Here is a 24,167-nt window from a genome sequence, read left to right as displayed (position 1 = left end):
ACCTTTAATGAAGAGAATGTCTTGTGCAATCACCTGTTAAAAGACCCACAGAATATATGACATATGTCAGATTTAGAAAATAATTGGGTAATGGTTTAATTGGGTGTTCGGGTTAGATCAACAACCAGAAGAAAAGAGGCCCTCCACGATCTGGATCGGAGAGCCCGCTCTAGAGTATTGCCTCTGTAGTTTTCTTTTCAAAGAGGTTGAAACATATCAGTTGCACGCGTGCTTTGTTATTTCAATCTGTTTATGAATCCAGAGAGAGGTTTGACGCGTGGGGTCCTTCCTCTTTCTCAATGATGTCCCATCATTTAAAAATCGGTCAGGGGGGAGCGGAAACGACACGAAAATGTCCTTTGTGTGTCGTTTACCTACAGTGTGTGAATTAGGTACGCTGGTGAAAACTCTAGCCTCCGGCAAAACTACAGCGCAGATGGGGCAGTTAAAGACACGGGCTGAGGCCGGCCGGTGTGAAGGGCGCGTTCAAGGCGCCGGGATGGAAGATGAGGCTGCGCCCACAACCGGATCAAAACCCACGGCGTGAGTCAAGCGGAACGGTTCAAGGAGGAGGCCCGGAACGTCCTTAAACGCTGCCGAGCTAAACTGGAGAGGTGGGAGTGGCTGGAGGTACAGTAGCTGTCTTTTAACACAGAGCTCCTCCTTCAACTAGCTCCCGCTCCCCCCCCCCTTCTTCTCCTGAAAATAAAAATGTCATTGAGGACGGGTTGTCATGGAAACCGCGGATCGCAGAGAACCCGAAGGCATGTGGAATGGTGCCGCTGCGTTTCCGAGAAGGGGGTCGACCTCCACACACAGCATGGATGGAGAACACACGAGGAAAAGTGTTCGGCACCCCAGCGCCACAGTAACACATCGAGAGGCGTGCAAGAGGTCGAACAGGGAGCTCTGGGCTGAATGTGTTAATTAACCTGCTCAGGTGCTGGAATCCAAAGACATGCAATAGAATGTATAAAGTCACGCCACCTTCTCCACTTGCTTATAGTGATTTTTGTGATTCTTGTGAGTTTTGTGAGCTCGCAGAAAAGACATTTCCTTGCCAGCAACTACTGCTGCATGCTGTATTGTTGTGTATTTGATAAATAAACTTTGATTTGATTTGATTTATAGAATGTCTCAGCACAACTAGGACTCATCAAAAATAAAGTGCAGTACGCAACAACACTCACTATAATGTCCACCTGTGATCAACAGGACCTAGCTAATAGACCCGTAGAGAAGTGTGAGTGATTACTGGAAAAGGCTGTAAAGATTTGATGAGCATTTTCACCCTCTGCAGCTGCTGTGCAAGCCATCAGCCTAGCTACACACTACAGGGTAAAGCACACAGGGGCTGAAAGAACCAGTCGTCACCTGGTCCTGCAGCTGGATTGCGCTGACTAGAACTTGAAGAACCGGAACGTGTATCCCAGTCACAGCTGCTGCTGCCCACTCGGCACATTAGCAATAGCACTGCTGTGCATTTAGCCCTGCTTAAAGCCCCTTCTCTGCCCCCCCCAGGAGAATCAGCCCATTAATGCACTGTGAGTGAGAGTGACCCCATCTTCAGTTCACCTCGGGGTATTCCCATTCCCTCTTATCTCTCCGGAGACTTCCAGCGCTCGCTTTGGAGCGTTTGAATGTCGTTGTGGTGGTAATGGGGCCCTGGGCCCTGGGAGAGCGCAGGTCCACAGCAGTCAGGAGGGAGAGCTGAGCGGCAGGAGGAAGGATGAGATCTTCTCCCTTTGGCAGATGTTAATGTAAAACATCTGGAGAGCCAATTACAGATCCCTCTATTCCTTTCAATAAGGTATTTATTCAGAAGAACACTCTGTTTTCACACTACCCTTGCTCTCTGGGATCACTTAAGGCTTAGCAGTGTTTTGACCCCATTTTGCCTGAATTTATCTTCTTCCTTCCTATGGCAATTTCCCTGTTTTTAGTGTGGTTAATTACAATGTAGCTATGGAAAAGCTGGGAACTGCCAGCTCATCACAGTGCATTCGTGTACATATACTGCACATATCGTGATATACTGTGTATCCTTCACAAATTCTGTTACTGGGCGCATGCGGACATCCTGCATGATTCTGGGACCAGTCTTCTTAAGAACACAAGAGCAGGTTCAATCATGACCAGGCTTTTGGGCCCATCCGGTCCGTTTGCTACTTAGTAGTTGATTGTTCCAAGCTTCTCATCCAGCTGTTTCTTGAAATAAGTCAGGGTATTGGCTTCAACAACATTGCTAAGTAGCTTGTTCCACACTCCCACCACCCTTTGTGGAAAGAAGTGCCTCCTGTCCTCTTTAAAATTCACTTCCATGTAGTTTCCACTTGTTTCCTCTTTTTCACGTTTCATTGCTTAATCTGGAGAAATACACTGAGATTGCTTTGTCAGTACCTTTGAATGGTTAGTGTTCTCGGTTCAAGACTAAAAACTTTCAGCTCTTTCTGCCTGCCACTATTGGTATTTCCTTTAAGTCCCAAATATTAGCATGTGATGCAATTAGAACATAGGATCCATCCACCCATTTTCTAACTGCTTCATCCAGTTCAGGGTCACAGAGGAGCCAGAGCCTATCCTGGCAAGCAAAGGGCACCCTAGTTTTAAATTCTCCACTTTTAACTCTATATCCTTGTAGGTTTGCACAGGGATCACAAATGCTTTATTAATTGATTTCAATGACACTTTTTACCCTAGAGTAAAATGATCACAACTGTACATTACAAGAGCAATAACTAGAGTCACTAACCTATGGAGATACCTCACAGTCTATAGAAATATGAAATCCCTCTGAAAGCAAGAACACAAAACATGAGCAAGGGCAGGTTCAGAGCAAGAGCACAGAGCACAGAACACACAAGGGCATGCACCGATCAAGAAGCTCTGGCGGAATGAAAGAGAAATGAATCATATTCATGGTCACTTAACAATTCACATGGAATTACAGCAGGACGGTTCTTTGTTAGCACAGATCAGGTGTGGCAGCAGTGACTGACTGCTGATCGCTGGATTGTAGACCATCATGCTTCTGCTGAAAGGATCCCCTCTGTCTGTAGCATCATTGAAGGGAAGTCCTGCACAATATTTGTAAGGGACCCTAACGAATTCTGGCCTCCAAATTCCACACACTGTCTCTATTCTACCTGAAAAGCACCAGCCTAATTACAGAAACCTATTTTTTCAGTGAACAGAGCTGCCATTTCCTTTGGCCCTCGACTCCCCACCCACCACCCATCGCCGACTTGAACGCCTGCATCCCGCTGTATTTGTGAAGTTGAAACGCAGCAGAAAGGTCAGGCTTCTGAAGTCGCCGCTGCCTCCCCTTCTTCCCAGAGCCCCAGGGTGCCTCTTTGTAACGGGGGACATCAAAGCGGTGAGTCAGAGAGCAGACGCCAGCCTTCCTGCGCTGGAGCGAGAGAGGGGCTGGGAGAAGTGCAACCCAGTGGATGATCAGGGGAATTATCTGCATCTACACCTGGGTGGCCATTAAGTCTTGTTATGCAAGCAGAGCAAGCGGGCATGTAAAAGTCAAATTGGAACAAAAACAATTCAATATTTCTTAAACCCAAGGTTACTCACAGTCCTGTGCCATGGCATGATCTTTAGATTTTCATACCGTTAGCTTATTAGGTTCTTTGTCTGCAATAAGGTTCGTGCATGTTTCACACGCAAGGTGCAGTCAAGTGCTGCAGTGTGAAAGATGCTAGACAGGTGTAAATTGTATTATAAGATCAGGTCTAAATATACACTCTAACCCTGTTTTATTGCACTTAAACACGTTTGGATTCTTGACAGTGCAGGTGCTCCACTGCTTTTTGATTTTTCATTTATGCAACCGCTGTCAGAAAGCCAATCAGTCGTTATAAGAGCCACAGGAAACTGGAGCTTCTCCGAGAAGCACTGGGCACAAGGTAGGCATGCACCCTGGTTACACCATCCCTGGGGGGTGGGAGAAAAACTGAGGACCTGCAGGAAGCCCAAGTGAACATGGAGTGACCGTGCAAATTCCTCACACAGATGTGCTTTAGCCTGAAACTGAACCCAGGACCCAAGAGCAGTGAAGCTCCAGTGCTAACAGCCACACTACTGTACCACCCCTCAACATGATTTGAATTTAATCAGACCCAATTTCTTTTTCAAATACTGTTTTAGATTGCTGCAGTGCAGATCCTGACCCCCATTTTCTTCCCCCATAAAATCTGCTCCCGTTACAAAAATACTCACAAGAAACTGTAGCTCTCACCTCTCGTTGTTTATGGCCCAGGTGGTATCCTCTTAAGAAAGCCATCCTCACGGTGGTTTACAAAAACAGGGCGAATACTTGCATGGTGTGTGAAACTGTAAACAAGCCAACAGCAAGCAGAAAAACAGCCCACAGAAAACAGCAAATTTTCAGCAGGAGCTGGTCACTTTGACCAGGGAATGGGATACTGGGCAGCACCTGTGCCTGATGAATCAGTGTCCAGTGCTCTGAATCCAGCAACATTAATGGCAGCCACCTAGCTGAGTCATCCCTAGAGTTCTCTTAGAAATAGATTCCTGACACAAAAAAATCATTCTTGGGAACAAGCCACTTTAGGACAGCGAATCCTCCCAGAGGCACTGCAGGGTTTTGGTATGAGTGAGTCCAGTCTGTAAAATAACAGATTAAACCCAATAATAGACAGAAATTTCTTAAATTTCTTTAAGCCTGTTCAAGTAATTAAGGAAGAAATTGTGATAATGCCTAGATTTCTGCAGAGAAACCAATGGTTTCCAGTCACATACAGGACTGGACTTTTACAGTTTCCAACTAACGCTCCTAATCATGTCAGAAATAATTTTTTTTCATTGTGATTGAGAAGCTCTGCTCTTCTGTGCTTTCCCCATCCAACAGATCTTGTCCTGGAGAGAATGCAGGGCCTCCAAGCTTCCTAGGGGCCTCCCTGCAAGGCTAAAGAGCACATTAGTGTTGACCAATTAAGCCCCCGATCAGTCCAATTATGTCAGCGAAAGCTGTGTCTAACCGAAAAGCAGAAGATTCTGCAGGCCTGGGATTTGACTCTCGTCTCTGTGAAGCTAAGCAGCTGGAAAACAGCTTTTGAATATAGAGCCTTTTGATCCCAGAAACCCAGCAGGAGCTGAATTTTTTATGGTAGAACATAAAAATGTAACAGTTACAAATGGGAAGAAGCTATTTGGCCCATTTGGTAGTTAGTAGCTTATTGATACAAAGATCTCATTCAGCTGATCTCTGAAAGAAGGATATCAGTTTCATCAGCATGCCTGGGTAGCTTGTTCGGGACTCCCACAATCCTTTGCATAAACACCTGTGCTCTCTGGTTCATATTTCAAGGTTTATTCTGAAGAGGTTTGCTTCACTTGCCATTTGAGGGTTTTGATTACTTGTGTGAGGTCCCCTCTTTTATAGATTAAAGGCACTAAGAGATTAAGCTTGTTTGTTTCAGGCTCATATGCAATCTGTACGCAAACCAATATGTCAGCTCCGATCGATGCTTCTCACCCCTTACTCCCGATTTAATCCCACGCTGACACTTCCAGCGGAGGGGCGTTGCTGGGCTGCACCCCATGCAGTGAAAACAGTTCTCCCCCCAAACTTTTTTTTCTGTTGTCACCACAGAAAGTCACAACGTTTGAAGTTGTCACTGAAAGTGAAAACCACGAAACCCCAAGCAAGGGCTGATATCAAAATAACGATTCTGCCCTGGGATAAAACCATGTGGCCCCAGAAAAGATGGAATTACAGTTTGAAGGAAGTTTTCTAATCCGCCGGGCTGTGATTGAAAACGTCAACAGAAGCAGGTCCGGTTGTGACACTAGGTCTTTCCTGTGATGCAGCGGTGCACGGTGTGACCTACCAGTGCACAAATCACTACCAATTGTCCCGAGACGTTTGAATCAAGTTCCTGGCCTTTCCTGGTTTAGCGTCTCAACAAGGGGTGAAAACGAATCCCAGAGGCGGGATGCGCTGAAAAGAGGCTCATCTCCGGCTGCACTGACTGGGAGAGGAATTCCGTCTCTATGGCGGCAAACCCAGCCTGTGCCACAGGAGAAAACTCCCGGCTCAGCCCGTGACCTGCCCCCACATCCCCGGAAATTTCCATCCTCTGACCAAGGGCGCCTGTGCTGCTAGACAGGTGATACAAAGTCAGGAATTTAATGCAGCCCAGATAAATCATTTATGAAGCAAGCTAGAAGCACTGAAGACCTTGAGAGAAAAACTGTGTTGAGGGAGAAACTGAACTTGACACGTTGTGTATTAATAATTGTAAGGGAAGGGCAGGCCCTCTGGCATTACAAATGTTTTTTTTTTCCCAAGCATATGTGGGAGAGGGGAAGGTCTTTAAAATTAACACAATTTATTGACACTTTCTAGTTAAAGTGCAGCATGGCGCGTGCACGCTGTGCCTTCGCCATCTTCCTGGTTGTCCTAGAGCTGGTGGGCTGCACTTTGCCTCGATTCCTCACCCTCTGTGTCACTCCTGACAACAGCTCCCTCATCCCTTGACATCACAGGGTGCAAAAACTGCAGTTTGCTCCCATCGAAGGAGTATAGAAGAACTCAGCGCCAACTGCTGAAAACAGAAGGTCTGGATTAATCTGTCCCCTCCAGCTGTATGTTAGGTTCATAAGCAGTCTGCTGACAGCACAGCTGTGCTTTGTGGGCTCTAACCTCAGCCACGAAAAGATTAACTAGAGGACATAAAGATTCTTGGTATGGTGATGCACAGAGCAAAATGCAAGTTAAAATGCATTTTATGTATATATTTTCAGGTTTGAGTTACACTACAGTATATGCCTTTAAACTTTTTAGTTTGGTGTCTCAGGTCTACATAAATGCAACTGTGTGATCTGTTCTCTCTTCTGTGGGATTGTTGGCCTCTACATTTGCTTCACTTGCTACCTAGGATTTTATCATTCCCACACATACCCATCCCTGAAATTCAGAGAACGGGTGATAAATGTCTTGATAGGAAAAGGGTTGTGGGAGAGTGGAACAAGCTGCTCAGCCATGTTGTTAAAGCCAATACATCACTTCTTTCAAGAATGGCTGGGTTAGATACTGGGATCAATGAGCTACTCCAAGCCAACCTAGAGGTTGAAGCTGCATGGAGCACTGGTCAAACAGCAGGCCTCGGAAACAGACAGACAGCACAGGTCCAACAGCAGGCCTGGGAAATAAACAGCACCGGTCCAACAGCAGGCCAGGGAAACAGACAACACTGGTCCAACAGCAGGCATTGGAAACAGACAGAGAGCACCAGTCCAACAGCAGGCCCGGGAAACAGACAGAGAGCACCAGTCCAACAGCAGGCCCGGGAAACACAGACAGCACCGTTCCAACAGCAGGCCAGAGAAACACAGACAGCACCGTTCCAACAGCAGGCCAGGGAAACAGACAGCACCGGTCCAACAGCAGGCCAGGGAAACAGACGGCACCGGTCCAACAGCAGGCCAGGGAAACAGACAGAGAGCACTGGTCCAACAGCAGGCCTGGGAAACAGACAGAGAGCACTGGTCCAACAGCAGGCCTGGGAAACACACAGTCATGTGTGAACTCTGTACATATGAAATATATGTATTGGAATGCTGTGGAAAAAAACAGTAAAGCACAGCAGTGAGGCACATGGATATTGTGGTAAAAACACTGTGAGGCAAAAACAAAAACAAGGAAAGGCAAAGTTTAGCACAAGAATTGAAAACAACTATGGAAAAAAACTGCAGAAGTACAGTACTGGCTGTTAGCTCAGCAAGAGAAGAGCTTAGCCACGCCGCTGTGAGCCAGGGCTGCTCCAGCCCAAGAGCAGAGACAGGGATCATCTCCTTCCGGCTCTTCCGTGAGCCAGGTGTCTGTAACCTTAAGGTTTGGCAACAACCACTGGCCTTCAGGAGGTTTTCAGCCCCCTGCAGGGTTAATTCAGTTTTGTCACCCTGGTCACACGAGGGGGGAACCTTCCTCAGAGATGGGTGGGCTACGATAGAGGAGCCTGAGCTACAATGCTGATATGGCCGTAGCTCGAGGACACATGTCAGCATGATCCTTAAAAAAAATAACCTCTCCAAATCTTGTCAGTGACCATATATCAGAACCGGCTGTGTTACACATGCAGGTGCTCACACGCCAGTGGTTTACACCTTTTTTGGTCTGACCAGTAAAACGATAGGAGACATCCAAGGAAAACCAGGATGCTGCTCTTAATGGTGTTGGTGGACCAGTAGGTGGTGCTCTTCCCTCTGGACCAGAATTTTGATCCAGTGCTCCAGTATGGTGACACGGTGTTGTAGGAAGTTCCATCCTGCAGATGAGACCTTAAACTGAGGTCCTGATTACTTGGGCCGTTAAAGACCTTCTGACACTGCTTGTAAGGGCAAGGGTGTTAACTTCAGTCTCCTGGCTAAATTCTCCTCTGGGCTGCACAGATTGGCTTCTCTATGTGCTTTCTAATAGGTGACTAGTACCTCAGACCAGGTTTAGTTCTGCCTCTATGCTAAGTGTAGCCATAATAAGTCTGAAGTGCTTATGAGAAAACAAAGATGTTCATGCAGCACACTGTGAATTATTTTGGTTTACTGCCCGAATGATCTCTGGCAGGATGGCCATGGTGGCTTTATCGCTCTGGATGGCACGAACATCATAGAGCTCTGTCTCAGTTGGCATTTGATAAAGGCAGAGAGGACCCAGGTGAAGCCCTGAGTCCTGAGCCTCAGGGTGAATAATAGTCCATTATTCAGCCTGGACTATTCTTGGTCTTTATATTATACCCAGTGAAAAACAAATGCAGTTTTTATGCCTCCCCTGCAAATTCAACAGTTTCCAAGCAAAAATGAATTTTAACCACTAAAGCAGGTGATGCATTCATTTAAACAGAGATCATTGAAATATCCCAACACCCTCTAGCGCCTAAGGACAACATTAGTTTATTCCTGGATTAACTGAACCAATTAAATTAATTTATCAATCAAAATATTTCAGAGGGGCATTTAGATTAAATGGTTACTGGAATCGTAGAGAAGGATTCCAGTCTGAATCAGATCTCATCTGGTACTGGAGAACAATTATTTTTAACTCATTCTTTCATCTGATTTCCTAGTCTTCCCACACTCTGGAGTGGAGAAAGCTCTCTGTGCAGGAGGCAGGATGCCTCATGAGAACACTCAGATGCTCGAGGGCGAGGTGCTGTGACGTCCCAGTGACGTGCTCAGCGGAGTGAAAGCGCACAGCGCCTGTCACAACTCTTTTGCTTTCTGAAGCAACGGCTGTCCTCGAATATTATTCTAGCATGGAGACCGTCAGGAAGAACATTTGCTTGTTGGGGGGGGGTTGTCCAGCAGCAGTTGTTTTTTGGAAATCCCTCCCAAAATTCCAAATTTTGCCAAAATATTTAGCGAATATTTAGAAATACCATCAGTCTTTTCTCAGAATTGAGACAGATGCTAATACGAAGTCTTGGCATCTTCAGCTTTTAATTAGTAATAATGTCTGTGTATGAATTTGAGCTATTTTCAAGCCTTCATGAATAAGTCAAGAAGCGCGTGGAAGATACAAGTGGCTGATGCAGCCTTCTGCTTGGCAGTGGGCGCAGTTTCCCTGTCACCCCCAGCCCTCTACTCCGGCTTCCTCTCCAGGTCTGCAGAACTGGGGGCTGGGTACCGTGGGAAACTGCGGTAGACTGCTGTGGTGCTTGAGTGCTTCAGCCCCAGCTTTTCTATACATCACTTGAACACACTGTTACACTAGGCCCGCGCGGCTCAACCTGGGCACCAGGATTCCATGCCATCACAGGGCTTCTTCCCCTCTAGTAAGTGAAGGACTGGATTGATCTTTAATTGCTAAATTAACCCAGCGGCGGCAGATCACTTCAATAATTAAGGATTAGCTGGACCAATGACTTGCCATGGCCTGGAGTTGAGGGGCCAAAGCTGACCTCTCTAGAGGACAATTTATTTTTCCAGCCACACACTGGTCCCCTACCCTTAGGTAACTCTGTGATCAGCTGTGATGACAAAGGAAGGAAAGTGGAGTGTGAAACGCACACGACGAGTTGTGTGAAAGTATGACATCCCCCTGCAGGTTCCCCCAGCGGACAGGCCTGAAACGGGACAGCACAGTGGGAGAGAACTCCTCCAGCCTCTCCTAGAAAGCCTGCCTTCCCACCCTTGTCTTCGTCTTATATTCACTTTTACAAACATCACCCACAAACTCAAATGATTTTTCTCATTCTTAACGTGTTTGAGCACAAATGAAACAAATCTATCAAAATTTAACTTTGTGCTGCAGCCATCAGCATCTTCTTAAAAAGATGCTTTTTATCCCTGTGGTTTCATGCAGCTAAATCAGCTGAACCGATTTTGATGGTCACTATAATGAGTCCCCATAATCGCAGGGGGGCACAAGGTTCTCTAATAACCCAGACTGGGCAGCAGCAGTATGGGGGGGGCGGCGGGGGGTCATGTTTCCGTGACAACGGCAACAACACTCGCACTATCTGTGTGGAAGAAAGGCCTGGCAATCTACTTCTGTATCTTGCCATGAAAACTCTATGGATAATTACAGTGGAACTGTCCATAGGGTCGCCAGGAGTCGACACCGACTCGACGGCACTCATCCCATCCCATCCCATAATGAGTCCCATTTCAACAACAGTCTAAAATGTACACAAAGCAGAACTGCCTCCTTATCTCTTATTTATGATATATAAACACACAAACATCAGAAGTATAAGCAGATGAGATGTGGGCACACAGTGATCGTGACCTATAGCTCGTGGTCCTAATGGGGGCTAAAAGGAAACTACAAACAGAGCTCCTCAGTCTCAGTTCGATTGCAGCCAATCAACCAGCAGGCAGAAGAACATAAACTGTAATAAAATTAATTAAAAACACATGCAGTATCATAGTAATGAAAAAATTATATCTGATTAGATCTGATCTGAACAAAGAGGATATTTTGCTTGGGAAAGCCACCCAAATGAACTTCATTACTGAAGGGTACAGCAGCAGTGCTCCATCTTTGAACCTGTAACCCTTTAGAGGAGAGTCTGGATCCCTGACTGCTATTTCACTCTGCTGCCTGACCGGTTGCACCCTCCTATAAATCTTTACAATAATAATTCCTTATACGTATATAGGGATTTTCTGGACACTCCACTCAAAACGCTTTACAGGCAATGAGGTCTCTCCTCCACCACCATTAATGTGCAGCCCCACCTGGATGATACAATGGCAGTCAAAGTGCACCAGTACGCTCACTACACATCACCTATTAGTGGGGAGGAGAGCAGAGTGATGAGGCCAGTTCATAGCTGGGGATACTATATTCCCTGCACATCTTGGATCCTTCATTAAATCAGATACTGCATTTGAAGACATTCTTGTGACTAGAAGATGGTCACATACTCCCGGAGCTCCATTTAAAGGACCTTAAACCTTAATGACAATAGTATTAAGCAAAAAACAGTTTAAAAAAACTCCCAAAACCTCACTTACCGATTTTTTATTTTTTTTTTGCTTCACAAGATAAATAAATATGCTTCCTATGTTTAATCAAATTTCATGTTTCAAATAATATATTTCTCAAGACTGAAGACTTGACACGTTGGGGGAAGAATCGTCTCTAAATAAACGCGATGAGTTGGGTGTCAAAATGCTGACAGTACCATTGGTGCCCCCTGTGTGTCCAGACAGGTGAGGACAGGGACCTGCTGGGACCTGTACAACTAATAGGACATGTGGTCTCATGACAGGTTAGTAACACAAAGACAAAGGCATTTTGTTTGAAGGAAGAATACAACATTAGAACAGTAAAACAAAAGCCAGAATATGAATGAATAGGACTATTTAAATTTCTTTGAACAAAAATACATGATTTTGACCTTGCACTATTTAGTGAGCCATAGCAAAAAAATTAGTTATGTTTTTTCCATTTTTAACCAGATGCTTAGTACCTTAAAACAAAGCACACCCCCCAAAAAAACACAGACAAAAAGTATATCATCTGTAAAAGAGGTAACAGGTCAGACTGTAGGCCATAAAGCCAAAGATTCTCTGCATTTTACCACACACTAAAGCTAACTTGGATTGTCAGGTGCAAAAAAAATATCATTTAAAAAAGGGAAGATTTCTCTGTTTTCTTTTTTTAAAAAAGGGAATGTAAGATTTTACTTTAAAATAATGCCCATTGCTAGACACACCTTCAGAAAGTAGAACCAAGAAAAAGAACAGAATTTACAATCTTTGCGGACTCCAAAGCCATAAAACAGACAACTAAAATACACAATGTGGGCTTCAGAACAGAGCAGGCTGGGAAAGGTCATGTTGCTGGGTCCCAGCAACCCAGCTTGAGGAGGGATTCTGCTCCTTGAAAAGCCCCTTTCAGACCAGAATTGGGAATACCCGACTTAAAACAGAGGAGCAGGCCCACGGTCATCCCACACCAAACTGAGGTTCCTCAAAGGCATTATTAAACTCCCCCCCATGCCCCATCCAGACCCCGCCCCCCTCTCCTCTCCCCCCTCTCCCCCACAAACCTGACACACACCAGGAAACAATAACCAGAACGAAAGAGAAACACGCAAAATCAAAATGCACCATCATCGGTCATCGGCTACAACACCTCGGCCTTGGGAGACGGCACTGGTCTTATGCAGTTGTCCGATATGGTAAGGTCACTGTTGAGATGGTGCTGCTCTAGGAACTCCGAGGTCTCCTCCACGATTTGGCCTGGTATCCGAAAATCGATGGCCGCCTGCTGCTGCTGCAGCGTGGAGTGGCACTGGTCCCGCTTGGGGCTGGAGGTGGTGTGGGAGTGGCGGGCCTCGAGGTTGCACCCGGTGCCCTGCAGGAACTGCAGGAAGTTCTCCTCGATGGAGCCCTCCTGGCTGGGCAGGCGGAGGTCCTCCTCCGTGGCGTGCTTGAAGAAGCAGGTGAGGTGCTTCCCCAGCTCCTCCCGGATCTGCCGGTTCAGGCAGCCGTAGAAGAAGGGGTTGGAGGTGAAGCAGAAGTAGCCGATCCAGGTGACGATGCTCTCCAGCTGGGCGGCGGAGGCAGGCTGGGCGGCCGCCAGGACGGAGTACAAGTGGAAGGAGAAGTAAGGCAGCCAGCAGAAAAGGAACTGCCCCCCGACTGCCACCAGCACCATGGCAGCCTTGCCCCCTCCAAAAGCCCGCTGCGGGGTGGTCCGCGGAGCACCGGAGCTGGTGACCATGGTGGAGCGGCTGCTGAGGGACTCCGACCTCTGCCGGGGCGTGTCCATCCAGGTGGGCAGGGGCCCATGGTGCATGGCGGCCACCCGGGCCACTTTGAACATGCTGCAGTACACCACCAGGATGATGAGGACCGGGCAGAGGAAGTAGAAGAGTGTGAAAAAAATGACAAAGACCTTGCGGTTGGAGCCCCCGCCCGTCCAGTGAAGGGAGCAGTGTCTGGGTCCGGAGACCGGGCCCCCTCCTCCGCCATCTTGGAAGGGGCTGACCTCTTGGGAGGCCCAGCCCAGCATGGGCACGACGGACATGATGATGGCTTTGATCCAGACGCAGACCAGCACGGACGCCACCAGGCCCACCGTCATCTTGACCTCGTAGCGCATGGGGTGGACGATGTAGTAGTAGCGCTCGATGTTGATGGCTGATATGGACAGGATGGAGGCGCTGATGAAACAGATGCTCAGGAAGAGGTAGCCGCGGCACAGCGCCTCGCTGAAGAACCCCCGGTCGGACAGCATGCCCAGAGGCATCAGGATCAGGGCGGCCAGGAGATCCACCAGACACAAGTGGAACACGAAGGCGAATTTCCGCAGCTGGGGTGTCTTTGCGATCACTGCCATGACCGCCATGTTGCCGACGACAGCCAGCAGGTCGACGAGGAGCATGAAGAAGAGCGCTACGGACTGGGACACCACGTTGCCTTCGGCGGGGACCAAGCTGGCGTTGCTGGGGTGCACGAGGAGGCGCTGGGAGTTCTGGAAGAGCAGGTCGGTCTGGGAGGTGTTCCTCGAGGCCCAAGGGGTGCTGGATGCTGTAGGCTCCATCGGTGACAGAAACGAAGGGACCAAACACTGAGGCTCACTGGCCCATCACCCATCCTCCTTCCAGCCAGAGACGAGGCCCGGAGCCGCACTGGGGGTCTCAGCCAGAGAGGGCAGCCGAGTAAGGCTCGGTAGAGTGGGGCGAGGCAGCAGGGGGGACTGGCAGGGCGGTACAGGTTCAGCACATGGAGAGCTAGAGATCCTGACTTCTCAGACAGGGCTGCTGGCCAGTCTCTCATAGACACAGATTAGCCCGTGAGCCATAGAAGACCCTGGAAACCTCACAGCTGGGGATCAGTCAGTCGTATCCTCCGTCTTCTTCTCTACCTCATTGTTTCCAAACATATCACACCCTTCTTTGCTGGCTCATTTTCTTCCGGGTTGAAACTCACCTAGAAAAGAACAAAAAACAAGCAGTTGTACACATCAAATCTTCATCTTGGGAAATCCATTGCATTGGCACTGCAATGGGTTTATAGCGTTCATTTTTAACAACATGACATGCTGACGACACCATGGGAAATAGCGTTTGAAAAAAAGAATTTTTATTTTACTTGTTTGTGCAGAAAACACTATATAATAGCTCCGCTTGGTACTATGGTGTCCACCCAATTTAAAATTCTAAGGCATGTGTTATCTTTCCTGTCTCTGATAGTGTAGGATGCATCTGGATCAGATGAAGTCTCTCCCTCTATGGCAGTTTTCTGCAATGGGCTTCTGTCAGCCCCTTTAGAGCCAGAGGTGGCCTTGGAATCTTCAGCCTAATAGACAGGTAGAGCAGCAAAGGACTTCAGCCCCAGAACAGAGCAACACACACACAACCCTGTTAGCACATCCCAGCCTCCTGCATGTTCTGTTGCACTAATGCACTCTCTGACTTGAAGAAAAAAAAAGCAAAAGAAAATTTGTTAATTTCTCACACCTGGTAACAGAGCACATGTGAGAGCACAGTTTCTGAGGGGGTGCATGTCATGTGCAAACGGAAACATGGCTCCCTCTTGTCATCTCCACACTCCTGCTTTGCTCGGTTCTCATTCTCACTTTCTGAGTCCCTGAGCTGAGACATCCAAGGGAAGATGGATACAGCCTGCAGGCTCACAGTGTCCAGGCGTGGCAAGCAGGGTGTCCCCCATGGCAGTGCATGGCCAATCCTGCAGCACTGCCAGAACAATGGAGCTCAGCCGGTGCTCTGAGACAATGCCCAGACGGCATGCGATACCCAGGAGGGAAGTCCCCGAGCCTGCACACTACAGAGCAGCTGCAGCTCAGGACGACATCACGGACACTGAATCAAGTCACCAAGGACCAACAAGAAGATGGCCTCGGCCATGATGACACGTCACCACAAGCACATAGATCTGCACAGCGTGAGGCAGTGCCAGACTGAAGGTAATAACCAGTGTCAGGCTGGCTTGGCAGAGCTGTGCTCATCAGAATCACTGATGGCTGCTATTACTACTGCACGTGGGATCTGTAGAGCTAGGATCAGCAATAGGACACCTTTAGCCAGTTCCTTTAGGAAGCAGTGCTACTTTGATAACGTGATGATGAAGCTAACGATGATGATGATGCGATTATCAGCAGGAGGCAAGGCTACATAGTGGTACTGTATTTAGCCAGGTCATTCCAGCAATAGCCTCTAATCAACAAGGAAATATACATAGTGCTGTTTTTGATAAGCTAGCCTATACATCTTTTTGATGTTTTATTACCTCTTTTCCCAAACACTGCAAGGTTGCACATGTATTCAACAAGGTCAGCTTCAAGACAAAACAATATTATTTACATTCCAGGAGTTGGCAGCAACATTAGCCCCTCACAGCCTGATCTTGTCATTTCTCAGCAGCTCAGAAAGGCCAGGCCCGATCAGTACTGGGATGGGAGACTTCCAGTGAAAAGCAGGTGCTGCCATAAGATGTTTTGTTGGACCAGTAGGAGGTGCTCCTCCTGCTGGACCAGAATTCCCTATGCAATATCCCACTATAGTAACATGGGACACTCTGTTGTAGGAAGTGCCGTCCCTTCGATGAGACATTAAATTGAGGTCCTCACTGCTGGGTCATTAAAGATCCTACAGCACTGCTCTTCAGGGTAGGAGTGTTAACCCAGGAGTCCTGCCTAATTTCTAAAAGTTAGAAAATTATAACTGATAGCTAGAAGCAGTTTCCATTCATCACACAAACATTTTACCAGTCAGTTTGATGTACCAGTATCTTCACTTTTCACGTTTTTATTCACGTGGGTTTATAACTTGTACTTACAACTCCACTCCTCAAAACATAGAAAAAATAAGGGGTGTGCACAAGACAAATAATGTACTGCACGCTGGCCAAAGTGCCAAGTTAAATAAGAGGCTGTCTCAATGAAGCTGAGCCTTGTGCTTCCCCGATCAGTAACGAGCAGGAAATAAACCCTCAGAGAACTGTCCTTACAGAAAAAAATAATGTGCGCACACACACACGCAGGCCTGTCTTGCTTTTTGTGGGCACATCCCATCGACTCTTATTCTATTTTTATTTACTATTCCAGTCTCCACTCACCCAGAGCTCCACAGGGGTTAAAACAGACCCAAAACAAACAGCCCTGGCTCTTGCAGATTTAAAGATTTAAAGGAAGATGTCATCTGGTTTATAAAACACAGCCGTTCACATCTCAGGGACGGCCCCACATCACCCGAACAGCAGAAGTCACCGGCTCTGTGGGGCATTTTCTCAGATTGTGGTCGCATAGGTAGTAAAGCACACCCCCCCTCCCCCCCGCCTGCACCCTTCAACACTGAACACACACACAGTTCCATCAGCCCTACACGCATGAACTTCAAACTTCAATCGCACGCCACAGGGCCACCCTGCTGGGCTTGGAAGCACAGTCCTGCAAAATTCCAGTGAGGGAAAGGTGGTGCTATTTTTACCAGCCTGCCTCCTCCCCACCCCCTCTTATTCCTCTGCACCCTGGCCCCATGTGTGCTGTGGTTTTATTCCACCCCTGGGGCCGAGGAAGGTGATGGAGAGGAAGGGCTTCAAAGCTGTCCAGGCAGAAATCCTCTGCACGTGCACGACAGGAGCTGACCGCACTCCCTCAGCACAACAGCAGGGTCCCCCGATTCTGGATCCCTAGGGGTCCTCCCCTCTCAGGAAGGCTGGGCTCCAGAGCCCACATCCTGTTTGACCCCAGCTGAGTGGCAGTGTGGCCTGGGCTGCGGCAGCACCAGGGTGAAGAACAGAACAGGCACGCCACAGAAATAATACCTGACATTTCCACCAACAGTGTGGTCAGCTTTCAGCAAAGGTTTCGTCCCTTCTGCACTGAAAAGGAGAATCACTCTGTCGCTAACAGACACAGGGAACCCCCCTGCAAGCTACAGATTGACCCAGAATGCCAGGGCTCATGCTCTTTCTTCTAGTCCTCCAACCTGTCACGCACCCCGAAAACCAGTCACCTTTGACCCCCAAATCCCACCATGTCTGGGTCTGCACCTCCTGTCCCAGGCAGCAGCCACCAGGTACCCCCCTCACAACACAGCACTCTGAGGACAGGACATAGCTTTCCAAAACCACGACTCTTCGTGTCACCCCCCCCAGAACACATCTTTTTGTGTGTTGGGGGGGGGGGGAGATTTTTCTCTAATTTTTCTCTATCCAACTATCTCTTCAACCACCACCATCCCACCTCTCCTCCTCTTCCTGTCCTTTCTGGTGTGACAGCTGGAATCAGTAGCAGACCCACAAAGCCTCACTGCCTGCAAAGGAAAAGAAAACCTGACCAAAATCTATTTTTTGGTACATCAGAGGAACAGCTGTGAGATTGCCCCCGTCTTGGTGATGCTGGACTCAATAATGGGTGTCCCCCTCTATCTCTCCCTCTCCCTCTCCAGATTTCCGGCTGCACAGCTGCACAACCTGCCTGGCTCGATTTAGCCCACCGAGCGGATCTCACCTCGACAGCCACGGCTCCTGTCTTCCCCCCTCGCGCCAGGATGGCTGGTGTGCTGCAGGTGCAGCTGGAGACAGGTCCCTCCACTGGAGCCTGTGCACAGACACTGCAGTGAGGGAAAGAAGGCACACAGGCAGGCGGCAGCACCCGCCGCTCGTGCTGCCCTGGGTCCTAGTGGCCCACAGCCTCGAGTCCCCATTTTCTCTCCCTCTCAGTTCCCAATTAGCCTCACTGGCACGGTGTTCTACGGGCTTTGGCAGAGCACTGACACGCGTCGCCCTGGTGTGATTGCAAAACGCATGGTAGAATTACAAGCAAATAATAAAAATATGTTGCCATCAACCTGACTTCACTCTCATGTGACCATGTCACAGCACAGCGAACCGTTCCCCCTCGAGAAAGCTTTTTCTAAAGGTTCGCACTGTTGTTCGGAAGGCAGGAGCTGGTTAGCCCCGGTGACACGCCTGCCTCCTGCCTGCTCCTCCCTCTGAGACAGTACCCGCCCTGGGACCCCCTGTTCCCCGACTCCCTGCTGTCCGTGTATCCAATCCCAGGGACCAGGGCATCATTGTAGAAATTAACATGAAGTGATTTAATACAGAGAACCAGAAACCCATTCACTTACACAAAGGGTTGTGGGTGCCTGGTACATGCTACCTAGTGCAATCTTTAAGATGACATCCTTTAACCGTTAGAAAGCAGACCCTTGGATCAATAGCCCACTACCAACCAAATAAACCAATAGCCAAGCATTCAGAACCTCAGCTGACCATCTCATCTGAAGGGAGGCACCTCTTACAGCACCTGTAGTGTTCTCCGTCACCATGCTGGGGCATCGCTTTGGAAATTCTGGTGCTGAGAGAACAGCGCCACCTACTGTTCCCCAGCAACACTTACAGCTGCAACCTGGTTTTCCTTACAGGACACCCATCCCAGTACTGCCTGGGACACGGCAATAATAATAGATTTTGTAATAGCATTATAGACATGCTTTTCATGGCATCACTGTAACTTATTTCTATTACTCAAATGCACAACTGAAATACATGGTTTTGTCTTTTCTGAGCATCGTCCTTGGAATCACAAAGCCCTGCTAATATACGTATTTATTTCTAAGGACACCTTTCTGAGGTTTGACCTATTTTTATTTCCTTTTTGTTTAACAGTTTAGTGTGCAGGATTGCACTCTGCGGTTACTGTGATAACAGGTGCCAGGGTCAGGCGCAGCCAAGAGCCCAGAGCCCTGGAGTCAATGTGCTGGAAGTGGAAGAAACAGCTGTTCCCAAGAGAGGAAAGGAATCCGGTGTCAGATCCCACCTTGGTTACTACCTGACACGATTTCCATGCAGTCCCTTGTCACTGATAAAACTCTACTGCTCCCGTACTGGAAGTGCAGAGCACATCTGACACTGACCAGGGCTGCGTCTCCTCTGCCCACTCTCTCCCGGTAATTGGAGTTTCGCTCCTGCCCTGGGGTGACCTCCAGTCTTTCAGGATGCCAGGGGAGTAATCATTGGCTCTGGGGGGTCTGTGACCTCATAGGCAGCACTTTCGCAGGCGGGGAGGTGTTGTGGGGGGGGGTGGCAGGGAGCTGCCCAGGCCAAGACTTGAAAAAAAATCTATCAATACTAGAAAGGGGCTTTTTACACAAAGGGATGTAGGGGTGTGGAACAAGCTGCTCAGCCATATTGTTAAAGCCAATTCCCTCCCTGGGTTCTTTCAAGAAACTCAATGGGTTTCTGGGATCAAAAAGCTCCAACCACCATACAAGCTAGATGGGCTGAAAGACCCCGTCTTGTTTGTAACCATTCTTATATTTTGTCCTCTCTCATCCCTTAAACTCTATTGATTCCTCACAGATTAAAGAAAGGAAATTTGATATTTTATGGGAAGCTATACATCCTTTAAAGTTTCTTGGCTTTTTTAGAGAACTCAAGAAGCTATATCTCCAATGTGATAAAAACGTTGGGGAAAAATACCTGTTTGCCCCCTGATGGTTTACTGCACAGCCTCCTAGACCCATGTGAGTCATATCATGTATTTATTGTGCTGACATTTTTGTCCAAAACTTACATTTGTACCTGAATGCAGCACCAGACTCAGGGGTACAGCAACAGCACCTCACCTGGGAAGTGAACCCACAACTTTCCAGTACCCTGTCTGGGCCCTGCCCCCTGCTCTGTACTGCAGCCCGTACACTGCAGGTGGATCTTACCCAGGGGCTGGTTGGGAGGGGCTCATGGTGGCAAAGAGTGTTTATTTTCTGCCAAACAAACCTCTTGGCCAAAGCAGGCCTGCTGGACCCCGTGGAACAGCTCCTCTGCCCACTGACACAGCTCACAGAGAGAGCAGCCAGCTTGTAAGGAACCAGGGAGAGCTGGGCAGAGTTAAAGAAGACTACATTATAGAACAAGGTGTTCCAAACAGCACTTCCTACCTGTCTCAAAGGCCATCATTCTCATGTAGCCAGGCTTGGATTCAATTAAAACTTCAGCCTCTTCTACCACTTAGAAATTACAGTCTCAGAACCTGATGCCAACAGCAGCTTTTTATTTAGCTTCAGCTCAGTGAAAACCCTTCTTTCCCTAATGGCTAATGGTGTTTGGAGAACTGAAATAAGTTTAGAGCTAACCTGTGTCTTAAATATGACACATGAAGTAATCTGCGAGCATGTACAAAGAACACAGAAACTTCCTTTATGATGTTGCAATATTTCAACAGAGCAGTAGGTGATTATTTCACCAGGCTAAAAAATGCACCTGTAACCACTGAGATGTCCTCTGCATTAGGCAGTGCTGTACCCAGATGCCACCCGTGTGCAAGATCTTGTGCTTAGCTTGTCTGGTGTCTTTTCTATCCTTTACTTTCAGTCAGATCCCTGGAGAAAAAAATGAGTTTCAGGGAACAGGATATGAAGATTAAAAAATAACACCTGCGCTGCAATCTTTGTCATCAATGCCAGTATCTAAGAGTGAATGTGTGTTAGCATATGTGCTCGAGTGAGCATGTGGGTGGATGTCAGTAGCCGTGTGTATGCACGTGCGAGAGTTCATGCATGTGTGTTAGTGTAAATGTGTATGAGTGTTAGTGCACATGCATGTGTGTTAGTGTAAATGGGTATGAGTGTTAGTGCACATGCATGTGTGTTAGTGTGTACATGCTAGAATGAGTGTTAGTGTGCATGCATGTGTGTTAGTATGTGCATGCTAGTATAAGTGGGTGAATGAGTGTTAGTATGCATGCGTGTGTCTGTGTTAGTGTGTGTAAACAAGTGCTAGTGTGTATGAGTGTTAGTGCATGTATGTTTTAGTATTGTAAGACTGTGAATGAGAGTGTGTGTGGGTGAATGAGGGTTAGTGCGCGCCTGTGTGTCAGGATGAGATGTTTGAATCATGACAGAAATAGCAGATTCCACACTATGCAGCTGCACCAATCCAGGACGCTTAAAAAACAATTGTTTCCATGACAACTGATAAAATAGTCTCTTCCCACTCAGAAATAGCACAGCGCAAACCCTCACTCGTCAGAACCCAATAATAACCTGATATAAATAAAAAGAATCTCAGAAAACAGTCACCACCCCCCCCCCCCCCAAACACTAACTCTACCCCACCATCCAGCCTGCGTTTATCAGCAATGAAAGCAAGACAAAATTGAGCAGATTTTTTTGCCAAGCACAATGAATTGCCCTCTGTGCTGCTTTCCAAACCAATTTCCAACAAAAGCCTAAGAGTCGCTAAATCCGTTATTGAGTATTACCTGAATTCTGCACCCCATCTCAGCCACAGAATCACAGGGGCAACAGGGATAAACACAACATTTATTCAAGGTTTTTCAAAAGCAACGCCACAACACACATTTCTATCTTTGGTTAAATCAAAAGCAAATAAAAAAGTATTTTTCAGTTGTTTTGCACTGCCAATCATAAATTTCATGATGAAATGAAAAAGATATCTAAAAGATGATCTCCTTGTTTGCTTTAAAAAATGTGAACATAAGGGAACATCAGATGAAACTGCTGTCATTTTTTGCCCAGTGTCTCCACAGATTTCACTGTTCCTGGACCTGTAACTGCAGACCCGTAATAGCCATTCACCCACACGCACCCTCTCACAAACCCACACACACCCTCTCACACCGTCACTCACCCACACACACCCTCTCACAAACCCACACACACCCTCTCACACCGTCACTCACCCACACACACCCTCTCACAAACCCACACGCACCCTCTCACACCGTCACTCACCCACCTTCACCCCCTCACACCGTCACTCACCCACACACCCTCTCACACCGTCACTCACCCACACACCCTCTCACACCGTCACTCACCCACACACCGTCACTCACCCACACTCACCCTCACTCACACTCACTCACCCACCTTCACCCACACTCACCGTCACTCACTCACACACACCCTCTCACACCGTCACTCACCCACACACACCCTCACTCACCGTCACTCACCCACACACACCCTCACCCTCTCACACCGTCACTCACCCACACTCTCACACTGTCACTCACCCACACTCACCCTCTCACACCGTCACTCACCCTCTCACACCATCACTCACCCACACTAACCCTCTCACACCGTCACTCACCCTCTCACTCCCACATTCACTTACACACACCCTCACTCACCCTCTCACACCGTCACTCACCCACACTCACCCTCTCACTCCCACACTCACCCACACACACCCTCACTCACCGTCACTCACCCACACACACCCCCACCCTCTCACACCGTCACTCACTCACACTCACCCTCTCACTACGTCACTCACCCACACTCACCCTCTCACTCCCACACTCACCCACACACACCCTCACTCACCGTCACTCACCCACACACACCCTCACCCTCTCACACCATCACTCACCCACACACACCCTCTCACACCGTCACTCACCCTCTCACTCCCACATTCACTCACACACACCCTCACTCACCCTCTCACAAACCCACACTCACCCTCTCAGTCACCCACACTCACCCTCTCACACCATCACTCACCCATACTCATCCTCACACCCACATTCACCCACACACAGCCTCACTCACCATCACTCATCCACATACACCCCCACTCACCCTCTCACACCGTCACTCACCCTGACACAGCTTCACACACCATCACTCGCCTTCACTGACCCTCACTCACCTTCTCACACACCCCCACTCACCCTCTCACAGCTTCACTCACCCTCATACACTGTCACTCACCCTCTCACAGCTTAACTCCAAGTGCTGACCCTCTAAGTCTTGTCCTGTTGTGCCTGTAAACTGTGAACCTGTGGGATGAAGAGAGCCACAGGAATGCAATTAAAGAGCTGCACTGTATTTTCTAAGACCGAATTATAGTAATTCTGCAGTTTTACAGAGCACCATGTGACAATAACACAAACACAGAACAATGCGTAAGAAACTTTCTTCTGTTTTCTACTGTAGCTGAGGGATTTAAATGTTTTGAATACCTTTTATTATTGTTAGTTTACTTTCTAAGATTAAGAAGCTAACTGTGGTCTTACAAAAAAGTCCCACTGGTGGATAAGACTGTCTTGAATTTACATGGTCTCAGCAACCCACTTTTCACCTCCAGTTTCCCCAGCAGCAAAAGCTGTCTGGTGGATTTTCATCAGTAGGGGGAGCTCACTCACCTTTGTATGCAGCTAACAGCCAGAAAGCTCTCAAAGAACAAGATGATGGACAGAATTAGAATTTTAATAAAGACTTAAAGTTAGCATCTGATATATTTTTCAATTTATTCTATTTGTATTTCAACAGACAAATTAACACTTCAAAAGGTGTAATTTCGGCAGAACCTAATAGCTATCACGGCTGTTGCAAGACACTCTGTGCAATCCAGTCAGGGACATAAATAATGTGTGCTTGTATCCTAGTTTTTTTTTACTAATTAATATTTTTATTCATTACTGTCCTTGACTCTTTAAAAGCTAGTACCAGCCAAGAAAAATTCAAAGCATTTCTGTCTCCATTGTCACCAGCAAGAAAGGAGTTTGAAAAGGGAAGAAAGGAAGAGAAAAGCTGGCGCAGTTTGGGAAGGAAAGAGAGCAAGAGGAAGAACAGCTGTCTGTCAGTCTCGCCGCTGTGAAGAAGACACGGCAGGCCTGTGCCCCTGCGGTCTTCATCACTCTCAGATCAGAACAGGACAGCACCGCAGTGAAGGGG

General features: G+C 47.8%; 1 protein-coding gene across 2 annotated transcripts; it reads right to left on the bottom strand.

The window, feature by feature from the left end:
- Positions 1 to 11,484: 11,484 nt before the first annotated feature.
- On the bottom strand, positions 11,485 to 23,218 carry gpr61 (G protein-coupled receptor 61). 2 transcript variants are annotated; one of them, XM_088921019.1, is made up of 2 exons: positions 23,202 to 23,218; positions 11,485 to 14,418 (listed from the first exon to the last, which is right to left on the bottom strand). In XM_088921019.1, exon 2 carries the CDS (start codon positions 14,027 to 14,029, stop codon positions 12,608 to 12,610), a length of 1,422 nt encoding a protein of 473 aa, XP_088777145.1. In that variant the 5' UTR covers positions 14,030 to 14,418; positions 23,202 to 23,218; the 3' UTR covers positions 11,485 to 12,607. The 2 variants fall into 2 exon arrangements, with proteins under 2 accessions (XP_088777145.1, XP_088777146.1); XM_088921020.1 differs by lacking the exon at positions 23,202 to 23,218 and adding an exon at positions 20,719 to 20,745.
- Positions 23,219 to 24,167: the final 949 nt, after the last annotated feature.

Source organism: Atractosteus spatula, chromosome 7, assembly GCF_055471065.1.
Source record: "Atractosteus spatula isolate fAtrSpa1 chromosome 7, fAtrSpa1.hap1, whole genome shotgun sequence".
NCBI classification, from domain to species: Eukaryota; Metazoa; Chordata; class Actinopteri; order Semionotiformes; family Lepisosteidae; genus Atractosteus; species Atractosteus spatula.
The sequence above is the reverse complement of the archived record's forward strand: the minus strand, read 5'-3'. Positions and strand labels throughout refer to the sequence as shown.